This window comes from Geospiza fortis, unplaced genomic scaffold (assembly GCF_000277835.1).
Source record: "Geospiza fortis unplaced genomic scaffold, GeoFor_1.0 scaffold1081, whole genome shotgun sequence".
Taxonomy (NCBI): domain Eukaryota; kingdom Metazoa; phylum Chordata; class Aves; order Passeriformes; family Thraupidae; genus Geospiza; species Geospiza fortis.
Window position 1 is genome coordinate 336027 of NW_005054503.1, and position 22265 is coordinate 358291.

General features: G+C 40.7%; 1 protein-coding gene across 2 annotated transcripts in view; it reads right to left on the reverse strand.

Annotated features, from left to right (window-relative positions):
- The window catches only part of CDH13 (cadherin 13), a 446793-nt gene that overhangs the window by 280285 nt on the left and 144243 nt on the right, over positions 1 to 22265 (reverse strand). For both annotated transcript variants that reach the window (XM_005428754.2, XM_031063408.1), the window contains exon 3: positions 11393 to 11601. In XM_005428754.2, coding sequence (XP_005428811.1) covers positions 11393 to 11601 — 209 coding nt within the window. The remainder of the gene's footprint in view (positions 1 to 11392; positions 11602 to 22265) is intronic.

The following is a 22265-nucleotide window of genomic DNA, read 5'->3' on the forward strand; positions in this document are numbered from 1 at the left end:
AAATGAAGCTGTCTGCAAATAAAGCCAGAAAGGTTCTCAGGCTGTCCTGCACATCCACACAAGGGATGAGGCCTGAGAGCTGCCAGTTTTGCCCTTGACCTGTTGCTGAAACAATTCAACTCCACTGAAAACTAAAAGTGGGACAAACAAATAAAAAATTTTAGCACCAAATTACAGTTGTTATTGAAGCAGAGTGGATAGAACAGTCAACTGTATCAATTTTAAGTCATGAAGGAACATGACTTTGTTGAAAAATTATCAATTATTGTTACTTTTTTCTGTCCCAATCTATACATATATATATTCCTATAACTCTTTCATGTTTCTCAACCCAAAACTACAATATTGGCACTGAACAGAACATGTGTTAAAGGGTCTCCTTGATATTCCACACTGATGTATCAGTCATGTTTCCACAGACATAGCTGGAAATAAAACATCAGCAGTTCCAATGAACCTCTCAGTTTGGAGGTTCAGGCTTTGATATAATCAATGACAGAACAGAATTAGTCCAGAACTGAATTAGTTGACTGAGGTAGTAGCAAAAGAAATAATGAAATCTCCATCTCCCAAACCAGAAATTTGATCTAAGGTTTTTTTTATTTCTAGCAGGCCACTCTGCTACAAAGGACTGGCAGGATTCATGCAAACACACAGTATTACTGTAATAATCATTTTCATCTGTGGCAAGAGTTGAGAGTTTGCAGCAAGGGCAGCAATAAGAACAGATTTAGTGGGAATATTCTTGTTGTAGATGCTGCCAGGCTGGAGTAAATCCCTGAGTAACTTGGGCCCTCCCACCAGGGGTTTTGTCACCAGCACATCTTTCAGCACTCAGGAGTGTCTTTTCAAGCAGAAGTAGCTGAATTTTTATTTCATCTTTGGGAAAAAGGAAAAAGTCACAGGTATGAGAATATTCTCTCTGTGCAGAGAAGAAACTGCAATGCATAGTATTTGTCAGCCAATCAGGAATTTTGTATTTATTGGACTTTTTTGTCCCTGAGTTCAACAATATCCAAATCAAAATGATCTGGCTCTGGAGAGCACTTGAGGCCCCTGTTCCAGGGAGGTGACGTGCTGCCTTATCACCACCCTGCTGGGCTTGAAGAGAGCCCTCTGCATTTTGATACAGCCTTTTAAGCTGCATCAGTAGTGCAAACATGAACTGATTTCTTGCTAGTGTTCTTTTTGGGTTGGTAAAAAATTCAGATAATACCAGTGCACCCTGATATCAGTGCAGGTATAAAGCCTCCATCATCTCCCAGTTCTTCATGGGATCACACCATTGAAACCCCTGGACAAAAACTTTCTGTGCCAATATCTGAGAATGAAAGTTTGGTTTGGTCTTCCAGATTAAAAAAAAACCAACTTATATGATCACCTTTTCCCTGGTGATTAGAGGATAAAACTTTCTACAGTGCAACAGTGTTTAATACTGTAATAAAAGCCCAGCAAACATTTAGTAATTTAACATACTGCATCAGATGGGTTCTAGAAGAATTAAAGAAAGATAATTGGGTTTTTATGGGTTTTAATAACTCATAGATTATCATCAATAGGTCTGCTAGCTGTAAATCTTCATCTGATGGATATATTTTGCACACTTGTTCTAGTAGTTCTGAAAAGATTTTGTCCATCAGGAGAGTATGAAAATGCTGAAGTCTGTGATGCTCCTTATTAGCAGAGCCCTTAAGGCTCCATAAAATCTGATCATTTGTACATTTATATTCATAGGAGAGATGTCTAATCTGAAATCCACGCACACAAATAAGACTCCAAGCTTCCATTTACAAATACACAGGTCATGTCACACGTTTGACCCTTTTTGAGACAAACCAAACCAAACCAGTCCATCCACACTGCCTTGACATTACCTGGCCACATCAAATATTCTGCAGAACCATTGGTACCATTAGAGAGATTTTAGATTTGCACTTTCTTCCTGTGCAATCACAACCTCAGGTGCCCTCTCAGTGAGAAACTGTATAAACCAAGTAGCAAAACTATTTTTTTTTCTCAGACAGATGAACTGCTTAATGCAAAGGTTATTCAGTTTGATTTGGTGGTGAAATAAGCAAGGGGATGGATGATTAATAACTCCAAGATGACTGCAAGCATTAGCAGAGTTGTTTATTATGAAGACACCAAATTGCTCTAAGCTTTAACTCTGACATTCTTCAAGTTGTCAAGTTGTTCTAGGTATTTAAAAAAGAAAACTAGCTGCAAAGTAAGATGCAAAGAAATAACCATCAAAGCATCAAAATTGTAATGATCAACAAATAAGGAATTTTAGGTCCGAAAGAAGCCATCTGTTCTTGCAATGGCAGAATCAATTCTTGGGGGAGGACAAATGTAGATTTTTATCCTGTGATGCTCCATTAAATGTTTAAGATGTGTGCTGAGATAGGTGTTACTGTAATAACCATAATAAATGTTCCTTTAGGATTGTGGAAATCAGCATGGAAACATTGGGACAATCATTAGAGATTCTTCTTGATGTGTCCAGTGGACAGAAATTGCTAAACTCTTACTCAGGGAATCGTCTTTTCATGTCAGTAATTTATCATGGCTCTCTCAAATCCATGCTGCCTCTGGAAGCTGAGGGAGAAGCAGATAGTGGGAAAACACCAGCAATATTTTGTGTCTCTGACCCCCAAAAAACCCCCAAAAAACCTTGAGCTTAGTTTCGGGCACAACTCAGTTTGAGTTCCTCTTGGAACTGCCTCTGTTCCTTAATAAATCTGAGAGTTCTTGGGCGGATCTGGGGTGGTTGTGGCGCACCAACTGCATCATTCATGGTGCTGGATGAAAGAACAGCCATGGAATAAATGGACAATTTTTCTTCTCTACCCTCAGCTGCACACATTCTCCTGGTTTCTGTAACATCTCTTTTTCATGATGGATTTGAGGACATTAAGGCTGTCATGGCAATTCTGAGATCATTCAAAATTGCCAGCTCCTTTTCCCTAATCCCTCGTTTAAGAAGACTCTGTTCCTGCCCTGATGTGAAAAACTGTTATGAAATAAGTATCAAAAATAAAGATATCTATGCAAATGCCTCTTTTTAGAGATGTTTGTATTAAGACAAGCACACACACATTCTGTCCCCATGTACTTAATAGTTGCTCTTCGAGGATCTTACAGGATGAAAGCCACTTTATAAATGAAAGATATTACATATCCTAAGAGAAATCTACTTATCCTTTATGATCCCACCTAATGTTCTACTAAATCATGCTTAGCCTCTTGCTTTCTTACTTATATCCTCATTTACTACATGAATTTTAAATTTAAACCTTTTACAAAGGGTTTCTTTAAATTTCTTTCACAAATTTCTTTAAACGTTCCCCACACCTCTGGCATGAGTTTCCATAGAACTCCATCAATCTCTGAAGATTATGGCATAGGATTGGCACAGTTTGTCTGTACTAGAATACTTCCAGGCAAACTCACAATGAAAAATACTGGAAAAAAAAATTATATGCTAATGCATGATGGTTTGTCACTGGTCCACAACATGTAGTGGATTTTGTGGATTCTTTCTTTTTATGGATAAAGGACAGTTAATGTAGAAGATCATAAAGAGAAGCTAATTAAATTCAAAACATCTTCAGATAATTAATCCACCATTCAAACTCTCATAAAATGTTTTAGTCACAAGAAGCAAATAGGTATTTTCTTGGCATTATGTGCCAGAATCAATTTTAGTTCAAATACAAGACTTTACAATCCTTGAGAAGTGTTTCATGGAGGTTTGTGGAAGCTTTGCCATGAGGTCTTATGGATGGAGGATAAGATCTCGCTGTGTTTTAAAAGAAAACAGAATAAAATTGGTGCATTCTAGAACTGCATCTGGTTCTGAGTTTCCACAAAAAACTGAAGTTTCCACCAGAAGCACATCAAGCCTGGTACCTGTTGCAGCAGGGAGAACCAGCTGAGCAACCAAAATGCAGCTCAGGGCTGAAAGGAAATCTGTTTGTAACTGGTTTTTAATAAAATACATTCATTGCAAAGAATTTTGCCTGTCATTTCACATTAGTCTCTAAATAATTTGAAATCGTTAACAAGGTCTGTGTTTGTCTGAAAAATAATCTAATTTCACCTTTGAATCACTGCTAAACACATTCAGTTCTTAGCCCTCCTTGCTACTGAGGAGCACAAAGTCCCTTTTCCTGGATAACTACATCCTGGCTCACATGGAATCTGAATGTAGATTACTCACAGAGAGGCACTGAACACTCAGGGAAGTTAACACCTTCTTGTTTCACAGGCAATTATTCATGTTTCCAGTCTATAAGACCATTTTTCTCTCCTTAAATAATCAAGTACTTCTCATTTACATGCTGAAGTTGCACACTGAGGGAAAGATGAGGAAAGCGAGCCCACACATTTGATCTAGGCACTTACACACACAGTGAATAAACTTATGAGTCACACTTTGTCCAAAAAAGGAACATTAAATTAATGAAAACCACCAGTGGCTCCTGTTCTTTATAGCATTTACCCTGGTATTCAACACAATATGTAATTGTTGCTATGGCAACTGCCACATCTCTTGGCACCATAATAATTCTCAGATAAATGGATCTTTGTCAGAGCAAACTCCAGAGCCAGTGTATATGAAACCTGCATTTCCTTGGTGCTGGGGAAGGGCAAATTCAGTGCAGGCCTGAGGAAGAGCAAGCCTGGCACTGGAGGTGAGGGGAGGCTGCAGAAATGTGGGTGTCCAGCAAATCAGAGCTGCTCTGGGGGGGACTGCAGGGATGCCCAAAAACTGCCCCGCAAAAGGGCACAGCACTGCCAGGCACAACTCCTGCTCCCAGGGCTTCAGCTGAAACCCTCTGGACTCTGATCATTTCAGCAGGTTCTGGATCAGGCTGAGGGATAAAATGGGAAAATAGGTGACTGGAATTTCTGTGGAAAAGAGAGGTTGAGGAGATTTCTGATATAAAAGGAGCTCTTTGTTGTTTCTGCGACAGCAAGTGGTCTGCACAGAGGATTTTTATAAAAATATCTTTTAAAAGGCAGCTAAACGACACTAGAGAATGACCCATTGTTGAGAACAAGCTCTTGCTTTCATTGACATTAATTGAGATGTATTTTGTGCAATTCAAAAAGTAGCATTGCAGACTTTAAAAGAAAAAATATCTATTCAGTGGTGATTATAGCACAGAAAAGTCATTTACAAAAATGCCACCAATACACAGGTATTAAATTCTAAGATCACTTTTACCTCAGCTTTTATGCATGAATTCCAAGTCAATATGTGTTTGCAGTATGATAACAAAAGTAACAGGAGTGATAACAACTGAATAACTTAATGGCTAGGATAATGTTAATAGGTTAAACTTTCTGCCAAACTGAACACAACAGTGAGAAAATGACTTTTTTTGTTGTTTGATCTTTAAGAAAATCCTTCTTTATATGCCTGGAGGACACTTTCATATCTGAAGGCAAGGGATCTCCTCAGCTTTTCTGGAAATTGTATTCTGTACACAGTTTTGATCAATATAATAACTCAAACGTATCATAGGCATTGATGCACCCTCTGTGACTTATTCTATTTTGTGCCTTAAAATTAAATGCAAAACATGGTATTTTATTTATGCAGTGCATCCCTTTCTGCTGCAACTGCTATATGCAAAATCTAATAACATGGAGCTCTTGGAGCCTGTTTGTCAATATCTCATATGAGAGTCCATCTCCATACCTCTGCACAGTCATTTTCAGCCTATTTGGAATTCTGTTCTAAACAGAAAAATGCTAATATACGTTAATGGGAACGATTGCCTGCTATATCAGAGAGGCTGATTCTTGATCTTATTTTCCAAATAACTTATTGAATTGCCAGATGACTAAACTCAACTATTCACACTTCCTTGCCTGAATATTTTCTGCTGTGAGAGAATCCTGATTCATAATAAGATTATTGATCCGTTATCATCTTTCTAAGGCAGAAAGCCATACATGTAGGATTTAAGGCTCTAGGCACTTTTTATCTCATATCCATAATATTTGCAATCTCTATCCTGTGGGGATAAGCAGAGAGCAAGACACAAACAAGAAATGCTAAGGTTTAAATCCAAGGAGCTTAGTTTCATTATTTCTGTTTGATACTTTAGGAAACATGCACAGGCAGAAAGCAGCTTGCACAAAAGGCAGAGGCTTGGTAGGAATGAGAATTTGGGTCTGCAGGGAAGTTTCCAGCCAGGCTGCTGAGGCTCTGTCACTGCTGTAACAAACACAGCTGAGTGCTGGCATTGGGAAAAGCAGTGATTTGACAAAGGAAAAAAAAGCAGCAGCTTCTGCCCAGCCCCTGGCTGGTACAAAGTGCACTGGACAAAGTAACAGCGCTGGGGCAACTTCATTTCCTTCAGTCTGAGCTGCTGCTGGAGATGGCTTTAAACTTTGTCTACAACATGCTGTCTCTGGGTATGCTCCTCACCCTTATCTCTTCTTTTCTTTCTCCTCTTCCTTTTCTATCTAGTGCCTGAAATGTGTCCTGAGGGTTTGACAGTTTCTATTTAATCATTTCATCCTTCTGTATGGAAGACTGCTGAGCACCATGCAGTGAAGTTACTACCAGACTGGAATTTCTGAATATCTGCCTGCCCTCTTATCTGCTCTGGTGCCAGACTCTTGATATCTCACTCCCCTCCACCTCTCACCCTGTGTCTGTAATGGTGTAACAAATAAAAGTTCCAAATAACTCCCTTTGCTGTGGGGAAGGAAAAAAAAATAAAGGCTGCCAACACAGAGAGGCAGAGACAGATTGTGTCCCAAGGTTTCCTTTTAGCTCTCAGTACGCTGAGGGTATGTTCATTAAAACCAGCTCTAGATTTCAGAGGGGGACCAGGACCAGCAGACACCATTTTATTTAGCCTTGGAGGACAAAGTTCAAGTCTCAGCTTGCCACCTTTTGCAACTCACCATTTATTATGAGGCTCTAAAAAAGCCTGGCTACGCTTTCTGCTTTCCACAAAACCTGACTCTTTCAATAAATACATAAATCCTCTAATGTCTGGACACATGTTCAGATAAGACAAAATTTCCAACTTTCAGTTGTCCTACTTTCTCCATAAAACAAAGCAGGGATCAAGCATTGGACAAGACACAAGTTTAAAAAAGAAGAGAATGCTGCCAGTCATTGGCTCAGCGATTTTCTCCTCAACTAGGGTTTATGAGTGATTTATTTTTCCGTTAGGGATTTGAGGCTTAGCAATTCTCTGAATTATTCAGAATGAATCCAAAGTTCATTTGGGGAATTCTGGGTGAATCAAAACATTTCCAGGTCTCTTTTTTCTTAATATCCCCAAGCACTCCAGTCCTGACTGTGTGAGAGGGCATCAAGCAAACGCTGTCAGAGCAGGGCACAGGCAGGGCAAGGCACATCCCAACACTGCTCCATGGGGAATGTGATAGATGAGGAATTGGATGGTTGGCTCTCACAATTAAAAAGCAAATATCCTGTATATATGTTAAGAGAAGTTTTATAGGTTTATAGCTATGTTTTACCCCCCCTTGTGTTGTTATCAGGGAGTTGCCTGGGTTTGGGACAATTGGGAGGGTTGGCTCATTACTGTGGCAGCACCTGACCTCCAGAAAAGATTTAAGGAAGTGATTTCCACCACTGGACAGAAGAGAAGGAGTCAATGGACAGAATTTTGGGAGGGGCTAAAGGGTTCAGAGGTGAAACCTCCATTGTGTGGGTGAGCACATGGTGGGGAAAATCACCTGCTCATGGGGTCATAATTTTTTCTCTATTCAGTCTTCTGTTGTGTTTTTGAGAAGGTTTTAATAAACTTTTCTAAATTTTTGGAAGTGAGTAGCATTCCTCACAGGAAAGTTCCATTGCTCACCAGCACTGCTCCGTAGGGAATACATGTGGAATTCTTCTTTTTCACTGAGCACTGATTGCCTCAGGCTCCAAGGGTGTACAGGCATAAAACTGTTAAAGAGTTAACTGTTCCACCTGCCACAGGCTCTTCTGTGCACTCACATTCAAAAGCCTCTCAGAAATGACAGCAGATTTTTGGGAATATTCCTCTCTGTCAAGATAGAGACCAGTACATCTATCCAAAATCACAGGAGGGAGGAGGCACATCCAGCAGGCTGCAGAAAGCAATTCCAGCTGGAGTCTGATCTGGAATCCAGTGTGGAATCTGATGGGCAGATTACTGCATGTGTGAATATCTGTAGCAGAGATTGATGGGGTTTAGGGTATGTTAGACATGTGGACATGAGGGAAAGCAGCAATGCAGTACCTGCTCCTGCAGGAGATTGTGTGACCATGGCCAAGCTGGCCCGTGATTGAGGAATCACCTCTGCCCATATTATAGCCATGGCCACCCCTGGATGGAAAGCTGCAGGCTCTGCAGGTCTATTATGCTTCTGGCAGAAGAGGAGGAAAACAGGCCCTTCAGATGCAAATAACAGTTAAATACTAAGTGGTATTCCAACAGCCACTGATTATACTCTGGCCATGAAGTTAATTTAGTTAATCACATAGGACGGATTGGTGAGGCCAGCTGGAATCATCCCCCATCTTTCCAGGCAAGAACTGCACCCCTTCACCAGCAGAATACCAAAAGCTTTTCTGCACACTCCAGATTGCACCCCTAAATAATTTCCATATTCATCCAAAGTATGGTTGGTAGCAATCAGAAAGTTTTAGGAGCTCCTCTCTGTTCCTAGGCTCCGACAGGAGTGCCAGTCAGCACATCAGAAATCATTGTTGAGAGCCATTCCCAAACGCGTTGGGAACCTGCAATTAGCAGCATTAACAATGGGATTTCACAGATGTAGGTTACATGCTTTCAGAAAAGAAATGGCAGTTGCTGGCAGTGGGGAAATACTTAAGAACTACTTATCCCCTAATTAGACAAGGTGCAGTTCTCTAAGTACTGAATGCTAAGCACTGCTCCAGCATGTGCTCATCTTAACCCCACAGAATTATGCTGAATTACTGAGGTTCCATCTGAGCATTTCTTAGCCAAGGCTCCTTGCATAAACAGATGGAGCAGTTCTGCTGTTTCTGTGCTGACACATTTAGACTGCAAAAGTACAGGATTAAGTTCAAATTTATCATGAAATCACTTTAGATAGGACGCTGCAGTCTTTATATCCTTCTCAAGTATGACAAACAGGAAGACAACACTGTCTGTGTGGTGTTTAAAATAGGCAAATAGATGAAAAAGGTTGGGAAGAAATATTGGTTAAACAGCTACAGAGGACTGGGTGAGGCCAGAGCAGGACAGCCGGCCCCAGAGATTTTTATATTCCCTTGAAGGAGGGGTGATTCTCACTAGATGGATTTCCCAGGACACATTAAGGCATCATGTAACTCACAATGGCATTGCAGACACTAAATCCCACCTGAAATGGGTAATCAGCTGGTTATGGGCTGAATATCAAAATCCAGAGAGAGGTGATGAATGCAGGTTGAGATGATGTTGTGATATTGTCACCTGTGAGGAAAGGCTGGCAAGTGGCAGAATATGCCTGATTTAGACTGGTTTTCTCTCTTTGAAACAACACAAAGTGGTTGGAACAGAATCCAGGAGTGGGGCCAAAGCAGCTCTGGCTTTCACATGTAGTCTGGAGAGAGATTTCCACACTAGACAACAATTAATATTGCTGGAACATTCTGAGGGGAGACTCCCCAGAACCCAAACAGGATGTAAAGACAAAAAGTCACCGGCAGAGCTTGTCATAATCTGTGCAAAAACACATCCTGTAACTCCAGCTCATGAGACAAGATCTCTCCTAGATTGTAACTTCCATGGAATGGCTGACAAGATTTCCCCTAGATTGTAACTTCCATAGAATATCTCTCCTCACATATATGGAAGGGCTGCTTCTCTAAGAAAACCAGAATAAATCTTCAGAATGTGATTCTCAGAGAGTCAGATCTTCACACATAAACCAATCCCTTGAGGTTTAACTCCAGACCTCCTGTCAGAGACGTCTCAAACTCCTCAGTGGTTTTAGTAACTTCTAACCAGAGAATGATAATCTCCATTTTCAAACTGCTCCTAAGGTTTCAAAATAAAACCATTTGAACATTCTCGTGAATGCACCAGAAGGAGCAAGGCTTGCTATTCTGAGGCACAGGACAGCCAGGTGCCCAGCTTGCTCCTCAAGTGTAGCTTTCCTACTCTGAATTTGGCAGTCTGTGGTCCTAAACTCACAGCTCCTCCACGTAAGAGACTCCCTCGAGTATGACTGTGTTAAAATTTAATTTTGTGAAGAAACAGCATATTTAAATAAAATTAAATTCCATTTCAGTGTTCTGATCAGCTTTCTGCAGTTACACATTCTGGTTCTTTCCTGCTGGCAATCCATATTCACATGGTGTGCTGCTTAAAGTGCAGAGCAAAACCTTTCCTCAGTCACGGACTTTCCGAAGGTTGTTCAACCTTTCTCCTCAAGATAATTTGTTTTTATAATGAAAGACTTAAGTTATACTAATATATCGTTGGGAATATAAGGAGAATGCTGGCAATTGAATGTCTAAATACCAAATCAAGACAGCAGATCAGTCATTTTTATCAAAGTTTCTTTATACCTCTGTGAAATTATAGGTCTGGAAAGGTACCAGGCTTAATTACCTAGTGAGCCACTGCCTTGCCTGCCTCTCTCCTAAATGCCAGGACACAAAAGTGAAGCTATCTCACATCTCCTTTTGTTACTTGCAGGTGTGTGAAGTAAATAAATCCATTTATAATAATTCAATTTATAATAATTCAATTCAATTTCTGAAGTGCTTTATCCCCCTAAGGATGAGGTTTACACTGAAATTCAGGAGGGGGAAAGAAAGAACAAAACATTCAGTGGACAGAGCAGAACAAAAATCAGCAGGGTACAGAGACAGAGTGTAAATGTGTGTCCCTGTTTGTGTGCAGACGTTTAAGCAGTTTACCACTAACAATGTCAGATAAGCAGACCAATATGAAAATTTAAATTACACAGAATTCATTCCCATGCAGTTAGACTTGGAGTAAAATGTGAAGGTTCTGTAAATTCTAAATTACACATTTAAACTATGATTTTCCATTTTTAGTTGTGGCCAAAGTGTGATTACCTGGCATAACATACATTGGAAGAAGCAGTCAATTTTCATACTTGGGCTCTTTCATTTGAATAAAGTCTTTATGAATGTTTAGCATCCCCACCTGAAGATGTAATACATCTTCCTCAACCCAGGAAATCTGCATTACAAATTAAACCAAGAGCTAAAATGTTACAGCAATATCTGCATTGAAGACTGATTTTGATCTCTGCTCACAGATTAAAATTGCCTACAATCCTAGGTGACACATGTGAATATTTAGCAGCAGCATCTCCTTGGCCCTTTTTTTTTTTATTTTTTAATCTTTGGTATTTCTCTTACCTTTAATGCACCACGTTTTTCATTTGCTTCAAGAATGAAGATTTCTGCCATATCCTCGGCGTGCTCCGACCGCGCGTGCACAAACAAGGCTCTGCCAACCTCTGATACATTCTTGAGTGCAACCAAATTCCCATCGAGTTCCACTCTAAAGTCTGGGTTAGAAACTTCAAAGTTCAATTTGTTGTTCCCCTGGCAGTCATCAAATTTCACTGGGGGTGAAAAGAAAAAAAGGAAAAAACACATTGTAAGTATCAACTTTGGAACGCAAGCTTCAGATATCTTTATGTTATTAGCTTGTCTACAGATTTGGGAAGAAATGCCTCTCAAAGGAAAAAACTTTCAAAGAAATTTTATATTTTTTTTATTCTTCTTCATAAAGAAATATATGAATGAAGGAAAGGAAGATGAAGAGGCTTTGACCAGTCTAACTGGGTGGCAGATAAATCAAACACTTTGGACATGAGCCTTTTTGGATCAGACCTCGTTGTGGTCCTCATCATAGCCCAGGACCCCCAAAGGCTCTTCTGTGGCAAAGTGCTTTCAGATATCCAGTACATCCTTAGGCTCAGCACTGGTTGTTTACAGAATATTCAGCCCCAGGCTACTGCAAAAGTTTTATAAAACTGAAAAACAACTCTAACATTTCTTACTGCCAGGATCGTCACACCGCCCATGAGCTGCTCTGTATCTAAGGATTGTGAGAACTTTTAATTGAACAGTAGCTGTCAAAAATCCTTTGTTTTTCCTTTAAACTTTCCATGTAAAGTGTGCACTTTACATGAAAAGTTTAAAATATTTAGGAAAGCTGGCATAAAGAGGAAAATATTCCTAAAGCACAAAGATTTGAGACTTTGTCTGAAATTTCTTCTCTGAGTAATTTTGCACAAAATACTGGATAAAATATTAGTGATTTAACTACCAGCTATATCAGTAAGAGATCTTCACCACAAACTTGCAATTGCTAAATGAACTTTTCAGGTTTTGACGTCTCTGAACAATATATTTGCATGTGAAAGGTTTTTCTGCAGACAACCTGTTTTGTATTCCCTACCTCCTCCTAGAGTTACTGCTGCTGCAGATTTTCATTTACCTGTATGCTCTCACTATTTTTATTTTACATTTCACTTGGATCTTTAAAAACTGCATTACAATTTCAGAAAAAAGCTACAGACGGTGTTACCAGCTACATAAAATCAACAACAATGGAGTTTTACTACAAAATAAAATACTTGACGTAATTGTTTAAATTCACTGTATACACTTCTTGTACTGGGGCATTTTTTTTAAAGGAAGAGAAACAATCTCAGAGTCTCTCGTGGCCAATCCCTAAACTCTTCCTGACTGTGGAATTTCTATAACTGGTCCTAAAGCACGGGAACAGTCTCATGGTGGGTGGCCACTCAACACTCCTGGCAATTACACAGAAATCCTCTTCATCAAATTCTGTATTTCTCTCCAGGCAGAACAACATGAAGACAGGGCTGCCAGAGGACCTCATGGACATCCTTCCTACCTGGGCATTCCCTGGGATCCAATCCCAAAGCACAACACCACAGGGAAAAAGAACCATCTCTGGTTCCAGAATTCACAACTTCATTTTATGATGAATGTTGATGAGATGGGTTGGATTAACAATTAAACAATGCCAAAGTCTCAAGCATTCAAACAGAATAAGGCACAAGAAGAGATGTGAAGCACTGTTTACCAAAGCAAGCATGGAGGGTTGGCCTTGGGCTGCTCCCAGCCTCCCACCAGCGACCCTCTCACTCCCCCACCTCAGCAGAACTGAGGAGAAAGATGGAAAAGATCAAGACAGGGAGGTCACTCACTAATTACCATCACTGGCCAAACAGAAACGACTTGGGAGAAATGAATTTAATTGCCAATTAGAAAAGACGTGGATGCTGAGAACAAGACAAAATTAAAACCACCCCATGAAGCCATGACCCTGTGAATCCACACCAGACAATTCCCTTCCTGAGGAGAGCCCAAACTCTCTGACAGACACCATGGGCTCTGGCAGAAAAACTCCTCCAGCAGCTGAAGGATCTGCTGCTGCACGAGGCTTCAGCTCAATTACATGTTTTTAACTAAAAACTGCTCCCATTTCCTCCACTTTACTGTAGGGCAAGAGAAGAATCCTTGGATTCACAGCGGGACAGAAAACCAGAATTTCATCAGCTCATTTGGTGTTGCATTGAATTTTGCTGAAAGCAAGAGGGATTATAAATAAAAAAGAAACAAAACCTCTTTTCCTTCAGACACTGCAGGCTCTCCAGACAAACCTATCTCTGGCTGTCAGGTGGCACATCCTGCCTGCAAAGTCTTGTACTGAAGGAGAACCAGGAGGGAAAACCACTGAATTTGGGAGCAGCAGCAGCTTAAAGCAATTTCAGAGTTCTCAGAGTGTGCTGGTGCCCACACTCCCAGGCTGGGAACTGCTTCCAGGAAGGGTCTTGTGCCCACAGCAGGGTTTTGAGGGGAGGTCCCTGAGCAAAGCCTGCCGGGTGAAAAACCACCCTTTGCAGCTGATGTTGGGTTTATGGAGGTGTTTTAATAGACTCACTTCAATTTCCTAAAGCTACCAACCAGAAAACCATAATATTTTCCTGTCACTGCAAATGTGGGAAGTTGGAATTCTCTGTACAAACCACTGCATAGACACTGCTTAGATTGCAGCCTTTGCGAATTACAAGTCTCTTATTTTTTAATCCCCTAAAAAACCACACAACCCAACCAAATACTTTTAAAAAACCCAATGAAACAAGGTCTAGGAACTTATTGTATTTGTGGCATCTCTTCCCACTGCAGAAGGTTTGGGACTGCATGGCCCTGCATGACTTCCAACCCAAGCCAGTCTGTGATTCTCTGAATAAATATGTGCTTTTCATAATCAAAAACTGCTGCTGATTAACTATTAATAGCTTACAATTGGAAAAATTTAGCATTGGCTGCTGAGAAATTACATCAGGAATAAAAAGTTAAAAAAAAGTTAAAAGCCAAAGACAACTATAATAAAATAATCTCTTAAAATCCCATGTCCTGGTTCAGAGCTGTAGCATCACCCAGCCAAACACTCCAGGTGCCTTTCAAGAAAAGGACAAACTTTTTTTAAACACAAAGGGTTTTGTTTCTAAAGCAGGGAGGAGCTGCCTGGGGGTGCTCTGCTCCCACCTCTGCTCAGTGCTCACAAACCCTGGGATCCCTGCATCGCTGCCATCTGCATGATCTGGGGAAACTCAAAGGCCACCTGCAGGTTTGGCACATGGAATCATGAGAAGCACTTGAATCTATTCTATATTCCCTTGGAAGTAAGAATTTGACACTTTTAAACCTTTTATACTTTGCTGTCTATTCATCTTGCTTCACAAAATCCTGCAACTTCTTCCAAAAAGGGCTGAGACAGAGTTGTTTGAAAGTGGGAAACTGGGTTTTTTTTTTTTACCATATCTCATCCAAAAGCACGATTCAATTCCCTGTCCTACCACAGAAATGAGAGTATTTGGTGAGGTTAATAGCAAGGAGAAGGAAAGAAATTCAAAAGGCTCTGAGAAGTACTGATATGTAGGAGAGAAATTAGAAGGGGGAGGAGATGAAGTGATCACAGGGATAGAGAACACTGGAGATTATTTGGCCTCAGGGCCAACAGGGAGGAAACTGAAACCAATTGTTGAGAGAGTTGAGGGAAACTGGAGCCTTAGATAAAATTCCTAGTCAGATGTGGACCTTATCAGGATGGTGCTGTCTGCCGGACTGGGCTGAGCAGCAAACATCACCTGAGATTGAATTGCATCCCCACAAAGGTCCTCACTGGAATATTTGCTTCCTTAAACTCATGTGCCTTCTTGGGAAGAGCCAAATACCCCAAATTTACAGTACTTGAGGTGCCTCTGGCAGGTTCCAGGAGCAGCCACACAGCCCATGGAGCTGGGCCTGGCACTGACCACACTGACCTTCCCTGCCAGGCACTCAGGAGAGCTCTGAGGAGTTTCAGCTTCATCAGCTTCCTCAGACTTCCCATCCATGGCATTACATCTATTTCTTAACCAAACCTGTACATTGTAAATGCCCATTAAATACAAGGGAAATAGGATTTTTAGTTCTTATCCTTTGGTGAAAAAATCTTGCTCTGTACATAAAGATAGTGTAGAAATCCCTATGTAAAAACTCTAAAGTGTTATTAATTAATTACTCCTTTTGTCCCCCCAAGTACCAACCAGTGCAACAAGAAATGAGACAGAAGTTGTGGATGTCAGCTGTGGAAAGTGTCAGCCTGATCTGCAAAGGTGCTCTCTGAATATCCAACACTTGGCTGCTTGGCAGCCCTGCTAACATATGGTCTGTGTGATGATGTTTGTGATGTTCATGCACTTGTCACAGAAATGAGGTGTGAGGAAAGCCCTGAGATGGATAATTGACATTTTTCCCACTACCCACATGCATTATAACAGGTTGGGTGAGTGGCAGCCTGATGAGAGGGGCCACAGACACACCCCAAGGGTTCCCATGTTCTCCTGCACACTCACTCTGCATTAGAGCTTAAGGAGATTAACTGGATTTTAAACTCCTCAGAGCAAAGGCCACCTGTTCACCCTGTGTCTGTACAGCACCTGCAACAAAATGATTCCTGTTTGGTGCTCAGGGTGCTACAAAATGCAAAAAGTGAATAGTAGCATCAGCTCTAGCCCCAAACTGAAACGTTGGTAACGCTGCACCAGGCATGACAAGTGAATGTCTCACTGACAAGAATTCAATGGGCAATTAAAACAGTGATCTAATATTTATATGAGGGTGGAGTTCTTCATTTATTGACGCATCTATGACTCTTTTGATGCTCTAGTAGTGCTCCAGCTGCCAAATGAACATCTTTATTGTGCCTAATATGCCACATGCTATGAGACAGGCTCCAAAACTCCATGCAAGCAAAATGAAAACACTGCCAAGCAGCTCCCAGTGACAAACATGAGTGTCATTCATCGCCCTCTGTTCATTTCTCAGCCTCCTGTGTTAGACTTTTACTCCTTTTTATAAAATTCACGCGTGAATTGTACAGAATATTTCTTTCCACTGAGAATTATTCATTATTAGCAATACCTACACGGATCCCAAGGATTTAATCACTGACTTTGAGCTTATAATCACCAAAAGACCTGGTGGGAAAACTTGTGCAGGATCCCAAGTCCATTAGTGCAATGATGGGAAAAGTTGTAACTGGAAATATTAACCTTTCTAGATCCCAGCAAGGAAACTCATGATCCTGGGATTCCTCCTCTCAGTGCATTCCATTTTCCCTGGTATGATATATTACAAATGTGAGGTTTCTACACCACTGTGATATTTATGATGATGACCCACAGATGTTTTAAAGGATACCATTTTAAAACGTTGAAAGGTTAGCAGTTGCATTTCTTATAAACTAAAGTGAAAGAAAGCAAGCTGAAATAGGTTTGTATTCAAAAGCATATGTTGGCCTGATATATTCCACTTCCAAAGTGATTTTTTTTCTGAGTTTAACTCTCAGCAGTTTAATTTGTTTTGAACAGAAATACTGAATCCATAATTTTCTCTCTGGTGAAATCTCCACAGAGGTATTCTGAATAAATAAATACACATATTTTTCTATAAGCACACCAAAACTAACTCTGTACATCTCTATGTACACGTATTCATATTTTTCTGTTAGCTGATCATAAAAAGCAACAAAATAACTCCTGAATGAGGAAATTTCACATTGAAAATACAGACTTAATTGCTCTATCAATAAATATTAGGATGCTTTTTGTAAATATAACCCAGCCTTGCTCAAATCCATGGGAATTACATCAAAGCAATATTATCCTCTGCATTTTTTCTGCTTCTCCTTTCTAGCAAATAACTTTAGATCCTATTGAAGCCACAAGTCAGAAGGTGTATCTGTGAGAGGTCTGGAGGTGCAAGAAAAGCACATTACAGCTGCACAAAGGCAACTTAACTTGCCAGCCCAGCAGGGATCCCCCAGCTCCGCTCAAAACAGGGAAGTCAGAGAGGCTGAGCCTCATTAACCACGGAGAAAAGTGATGGCTGAGGCAAATGGAAATGCTTGTGAGTGCTGTGGTTGTGTATAAAAATTCGTAAATCAGTGTGACCTGGAGAGGCTCTTGTTAGCGGTGAGCAGTGAGGGAGGGAAGGGAGAGGGCTGGGGAGGGAAGGGGCTCCCAGCTCTGGGACAGCTCTCAGCACCTCCAGCTGCACAAACACCACGTACAACGAGGCTCCAAGGGCTGAGCCATCCTGCCAGTGTGGGGAGGGTAAAACCCACCTGGAACCAGCACATCTGGACTACCTGAATCCATCCCAGAACAAGAGAGGGAGCTGTCATCACAGCTGCAGGCACAGGAGCTGGGAAACAAAACAAACTCTGCCTTTCAAGCCAACAAAAAGGTCCACTAGGAGAAACAGCTTCTTTGCCTGCCTTTGAAGCGCCTTCAAAACCACCTCTTGAGCACAAGGTCTGGCAGTGAGCCCATAGCCTGTGTGTTTGCTGGTTTTCTGCAAAAATACCTGAGCAGGGGATGGAAAAAGTGTTGCCCCCATGAAAATTTGAGGGCAGACTAATATCCAGACAAGACACTGTCAACAGTTAAGTCAGACAGGTTGTTCTTGAAGTTATGATATTATCATTATTTTATATCTAAAAGTGCTGCAGAAATAATGATTTCACAGATTAGAAACCTGCTAGCGTGACTGAAGTATTTACACAAAAAAACTTATTGAACATTTAATAAAATGAACAAAATGAATTTTATGAAAACCCTTTCTCAAGGTTTTTATACAGCTTAATGCTACCCTAACTCTGCAGTAGAATTGCTACAGAATTTTTTTTTTAACAAATCCAAGAAGAAACGGTGGGTTATTATCTTGCACTGCATGTTTATGATTTTCTTGCATTTATATAATTTCTTTATGTGCCCCTGAAGTAAATTACAGTGATGACTTATTTAGTATCCAGAGAGTCAGAAATTGAGGGAACATGAACAACAGTGAAATGTTCGTCACAACATAACAAGAATTGCTTAAGACAAATACACATTTATATTTGGATTCTTTGGAAGAACAAGTACTAAGCAACAAACTGCATCCCTGAGCACACTTTTCAAGTCTGAAAAAACAAACTGATTAGCTAAACTGGCAAACATCCCTGTGTGGTTTATGTGTGATGATTAGATTTGTGCAGAGCCCTGTTATGATACAAAAATTAGGCCAGCAGTTCATCCACCGGGCACGGGGTGTTCATTCCTGCCCTTTGGAGAACACCCTTTCCACTGGAGAAATGGTGCCTATTAACAGGCACAGCTTTCTCTGTGCTGTCAGAATTCATTGCCTGTATCACAGATAGGAGATAAGCTCCCTTAGATGATGGAAGACAAGGGATTTCACCCAGGAGACAGCTGCAGCCAAGGAAAGGTGTGATGTTCTACAAAAGAGCCACACTGCTCTCTCTCCTGCATATCCTCTACCACCTACAGTCGTAGCAGAGCTGGAAAATTGGTTAAAATTGCTGAAATTCTGCAGCACAGATTCCATGGGCAATAAGTGATACCTGACTGAAGGTTCCCTCTTGGGTGATGGGTTTGATGTGTGATTCCAGACCCAGGGACTCCATCCATACCAAATCCCAGCTCAGCCATGACCGGCTCTGCCCCTCTCCTCACCTTCTGCACTGCCCAACACTGGACTCTGGCATCTTCCACATCTCACTGAGCTCTGCCTCTCTGCTCCTGGCACATCACAGCACCACTTGGCATGATCTGAGTATCACATCTGGTACCCTGAGCTAGAATGATCAACCCTGTTCTAAAAACAGAGCCCTCACAAATTGTATCATCCCAGGTCTGGAGCAAAATGTCCTTGCCCTGCAGCACTGGGGTTGCTGTTTGGGGTTCCAGCACAGAGCACAAGCGAGCAAGACAGCTCCATCAGCACCAAACTCAAGGGTTCCTGACTTTCTCCATGCCACTGCTACTTGACTTTTCCCACCATGCTCCCTCTTTCCTTTCTGCTAGAAAGGAAGATCCCTGAGCAGCATCTCATGCTCTTCAACAAATTTATTCTGCCAACAGGGCTCCATCAGCTGTCTGTGACTGCTTGAAATTACAGGAAAACACAACCACTACAATCAAAACTGAAGGCATTCCCTCCTCCTCCTCCAGCAGACTACATCAGCTCACATTACATGATATCTTCACACATCATTTTGCTGCCCATTGTCTTATTTAGGGCAAAAATTTAATCAGGTGGAAGGAGCTGTAATGAGTTGTTCTCAGTTGGAAGTTATCTTGACTTATTCATTACAACACAGAGGTGTTATTGACTGATCTCCTGGGTCAGTGGCTGCATTATAAGGCATGAAAATACTGTAGCTGCTGTTCTAAACCCTAGAGAAAAATTACTGTTCAACAAAAATATTATGTCAGGGAGTGTGTCTGAAGAAAAAAAAAATAAAACCTTCAGAAGTTATATCACAGTCATTGATCTTCTGAGCACAACACAGAGTTCAGTTTAACCAGAGCTGTTTTCTCTCTGTAAATGCAGAGGACACGAACTGACACCACATTTGTGGAGCTCCAGTTGCAAAGGAGCTGTCACATCTGGGAAGGAAAGTGGCATTTCCCTGTTAATGCTGCATCGATTCTGAGCAGCCCAAATAACCCCAGAGCCAGCAGTGATATGTAGAAAAGATACTTTTAAACTTTGTTGGTGTCTGTGAAAGGGTTTCCCATTGCAATGCAAATGATCAATAATTTTCCATTTTAGCAGATTTACACAACATTGTGCTAAGATCCCCAGGAGAACATAAGATGAAATTAGCTTTAGATTCCTACAATGTCTTCACTGGCTGGGCCTGAGACACAAGCAGACAGAATCAAAGACATTCAGATGCATTCAATATGCTCATGGCTCTGCAGATCACTGTGAGAAGTTTGTCAATATGGAATTAATCGCGTCTATAGAGGAGGGAGAAGGGACAGAAGTCTCAGTTTGTACAAGAATTCCCAGTGGGATATAACGGATTATTTCCTCTGAATGCTGCCTGAATAAAGCTTGGAGAGAGAGTGTGCTCCTGACCATGAATTCCCTTGTCTTTGCACAGGTGCACATCTGATCTTTGAGCAGTCACCCTAAGTGCTAACGAACCCAAATTTCTTGATATTTGTAATTTATTGAAAACTAATCAGTGGAGATTGAATTCAGGAAAAAACCCCAAAAACGGTGTCCCAGGAGTTTTAACTGTATAAAAAAATGTTGCCAACAGATGACGAAAAGTAACAACAAGCAATCACTCACAGGAAACGCCTCTAGTAAAACCGGCCCAGAAAGTACCTTATTTACACCAGTATATGTTTCAAATGCCTCCAAAGCCACAAATTTATTTTGTAAAGGTTTTTCATTAACTAGACAATTAGTCAAAGGTCATGGGGATGTTTTCCCTCAAGTTGACAATTAAAACTGTTTATCTTCAAGATCAGTTTGTTATAATTACAGTGATCTGTCACTTCTTAATGTGATCTGTCAACATTTTTTCAAAAAAATTTTTTTAAAGGCATGAGGTTCTGTCAGCACACAACTATTTTTCTATGAGTGTTAAGTTAATCTAAGAAAAATTATGATATTTTCTTGGATGTTCAGAAGATTCAGTGAGTTGCACACACATTTCCATTTGCCTGAGGTTGGGCCATTAGTAAGAAAGGTGAATAAATAACAGAAGTGAAATATGGAGCCTCATTGAAGGAATGGAAACTTTGTCTGCTCCTACAATGGCAAGTTCAAATAATCTGGTGATTTGAGGCTGGAAGAAGAAATTACTATTGTAAAAAATATCTTCTGTTCTATACCAAGTCCATGGCAGCTACTCACAACCTTGTACACTTGCTTTTATCAGAGATGGAAGAAAAAATATTGCTTGAGATATCTCTCTCGCCGTGGCAGTAACTTGGAGACAAGAAGTCAAAGGGCAGGAGCTTTTCATTAAATAAGGCATCACTACAAAGTGCTTTTTTGCGCATTACCCACAGTTGCTGTGCAAGGCAATATTGCCTCCACCTCCTCAGTCTTGGGTCTTGGTTTCACCTTCTGTGCAGAATGACAACTAATCTGTAACTCAGCTCACTGCTTCCTCACCTCAACTCTCCAACAGAACCCAAACTCCTGGTCAGTACATGCTAGGAAATGTTAAAAACCCCAAATACATGAACACCTACAAAGAGCTGCCCTTCTTCTGGAGTGATATTAATTATGAAATTATAATAATGTTTCCTTAGAAGACGTCCCCAGGAATACAGCCTTCAACTTATGGCCTGTGAAATAATTTCCAAACAGCGCTCAGGGGTAGGAGTTTGTTTCAGAAATAGAGGATGACGCATCATTTACAATACATAAAAGGAAATGAGAGTGAGTAATAAATCCACTGTGCAATATTTTCCTTTCAAAATGGATACTGTATGTTGCTGGCCTATTTTCTCAGCTGCTGAATGAGTAATGCCATGACTGAAAATCTGCTCAAACCATTTATTCTGTAGATTGTTCAGCTTTCCCAGTGAAAAAGTGAAACAAAGGCCCTCCCAGTTCCAGGGGAAATCTTTTGGTTTTTCGTCTTTTCCATCAATGAACCTGTCAGAGGAATAACAATTCCTCTTAGTGGCTTTACCAAGTTCTCTCAAGAAAGTTCCCTCAAACTCTCATGTAGAAAGTTGATTTCTCCAGACTGATCTGATAAATGTGCAAATAACTGACCTACACTCCTTTTCAGCCCTCAGTCTAAAAATCAGGTTAATAAAATTAAGCCCTTGGACACAGTTTACTAATAACTTTTCAGAAGGCCTCCAGAATCTAAACT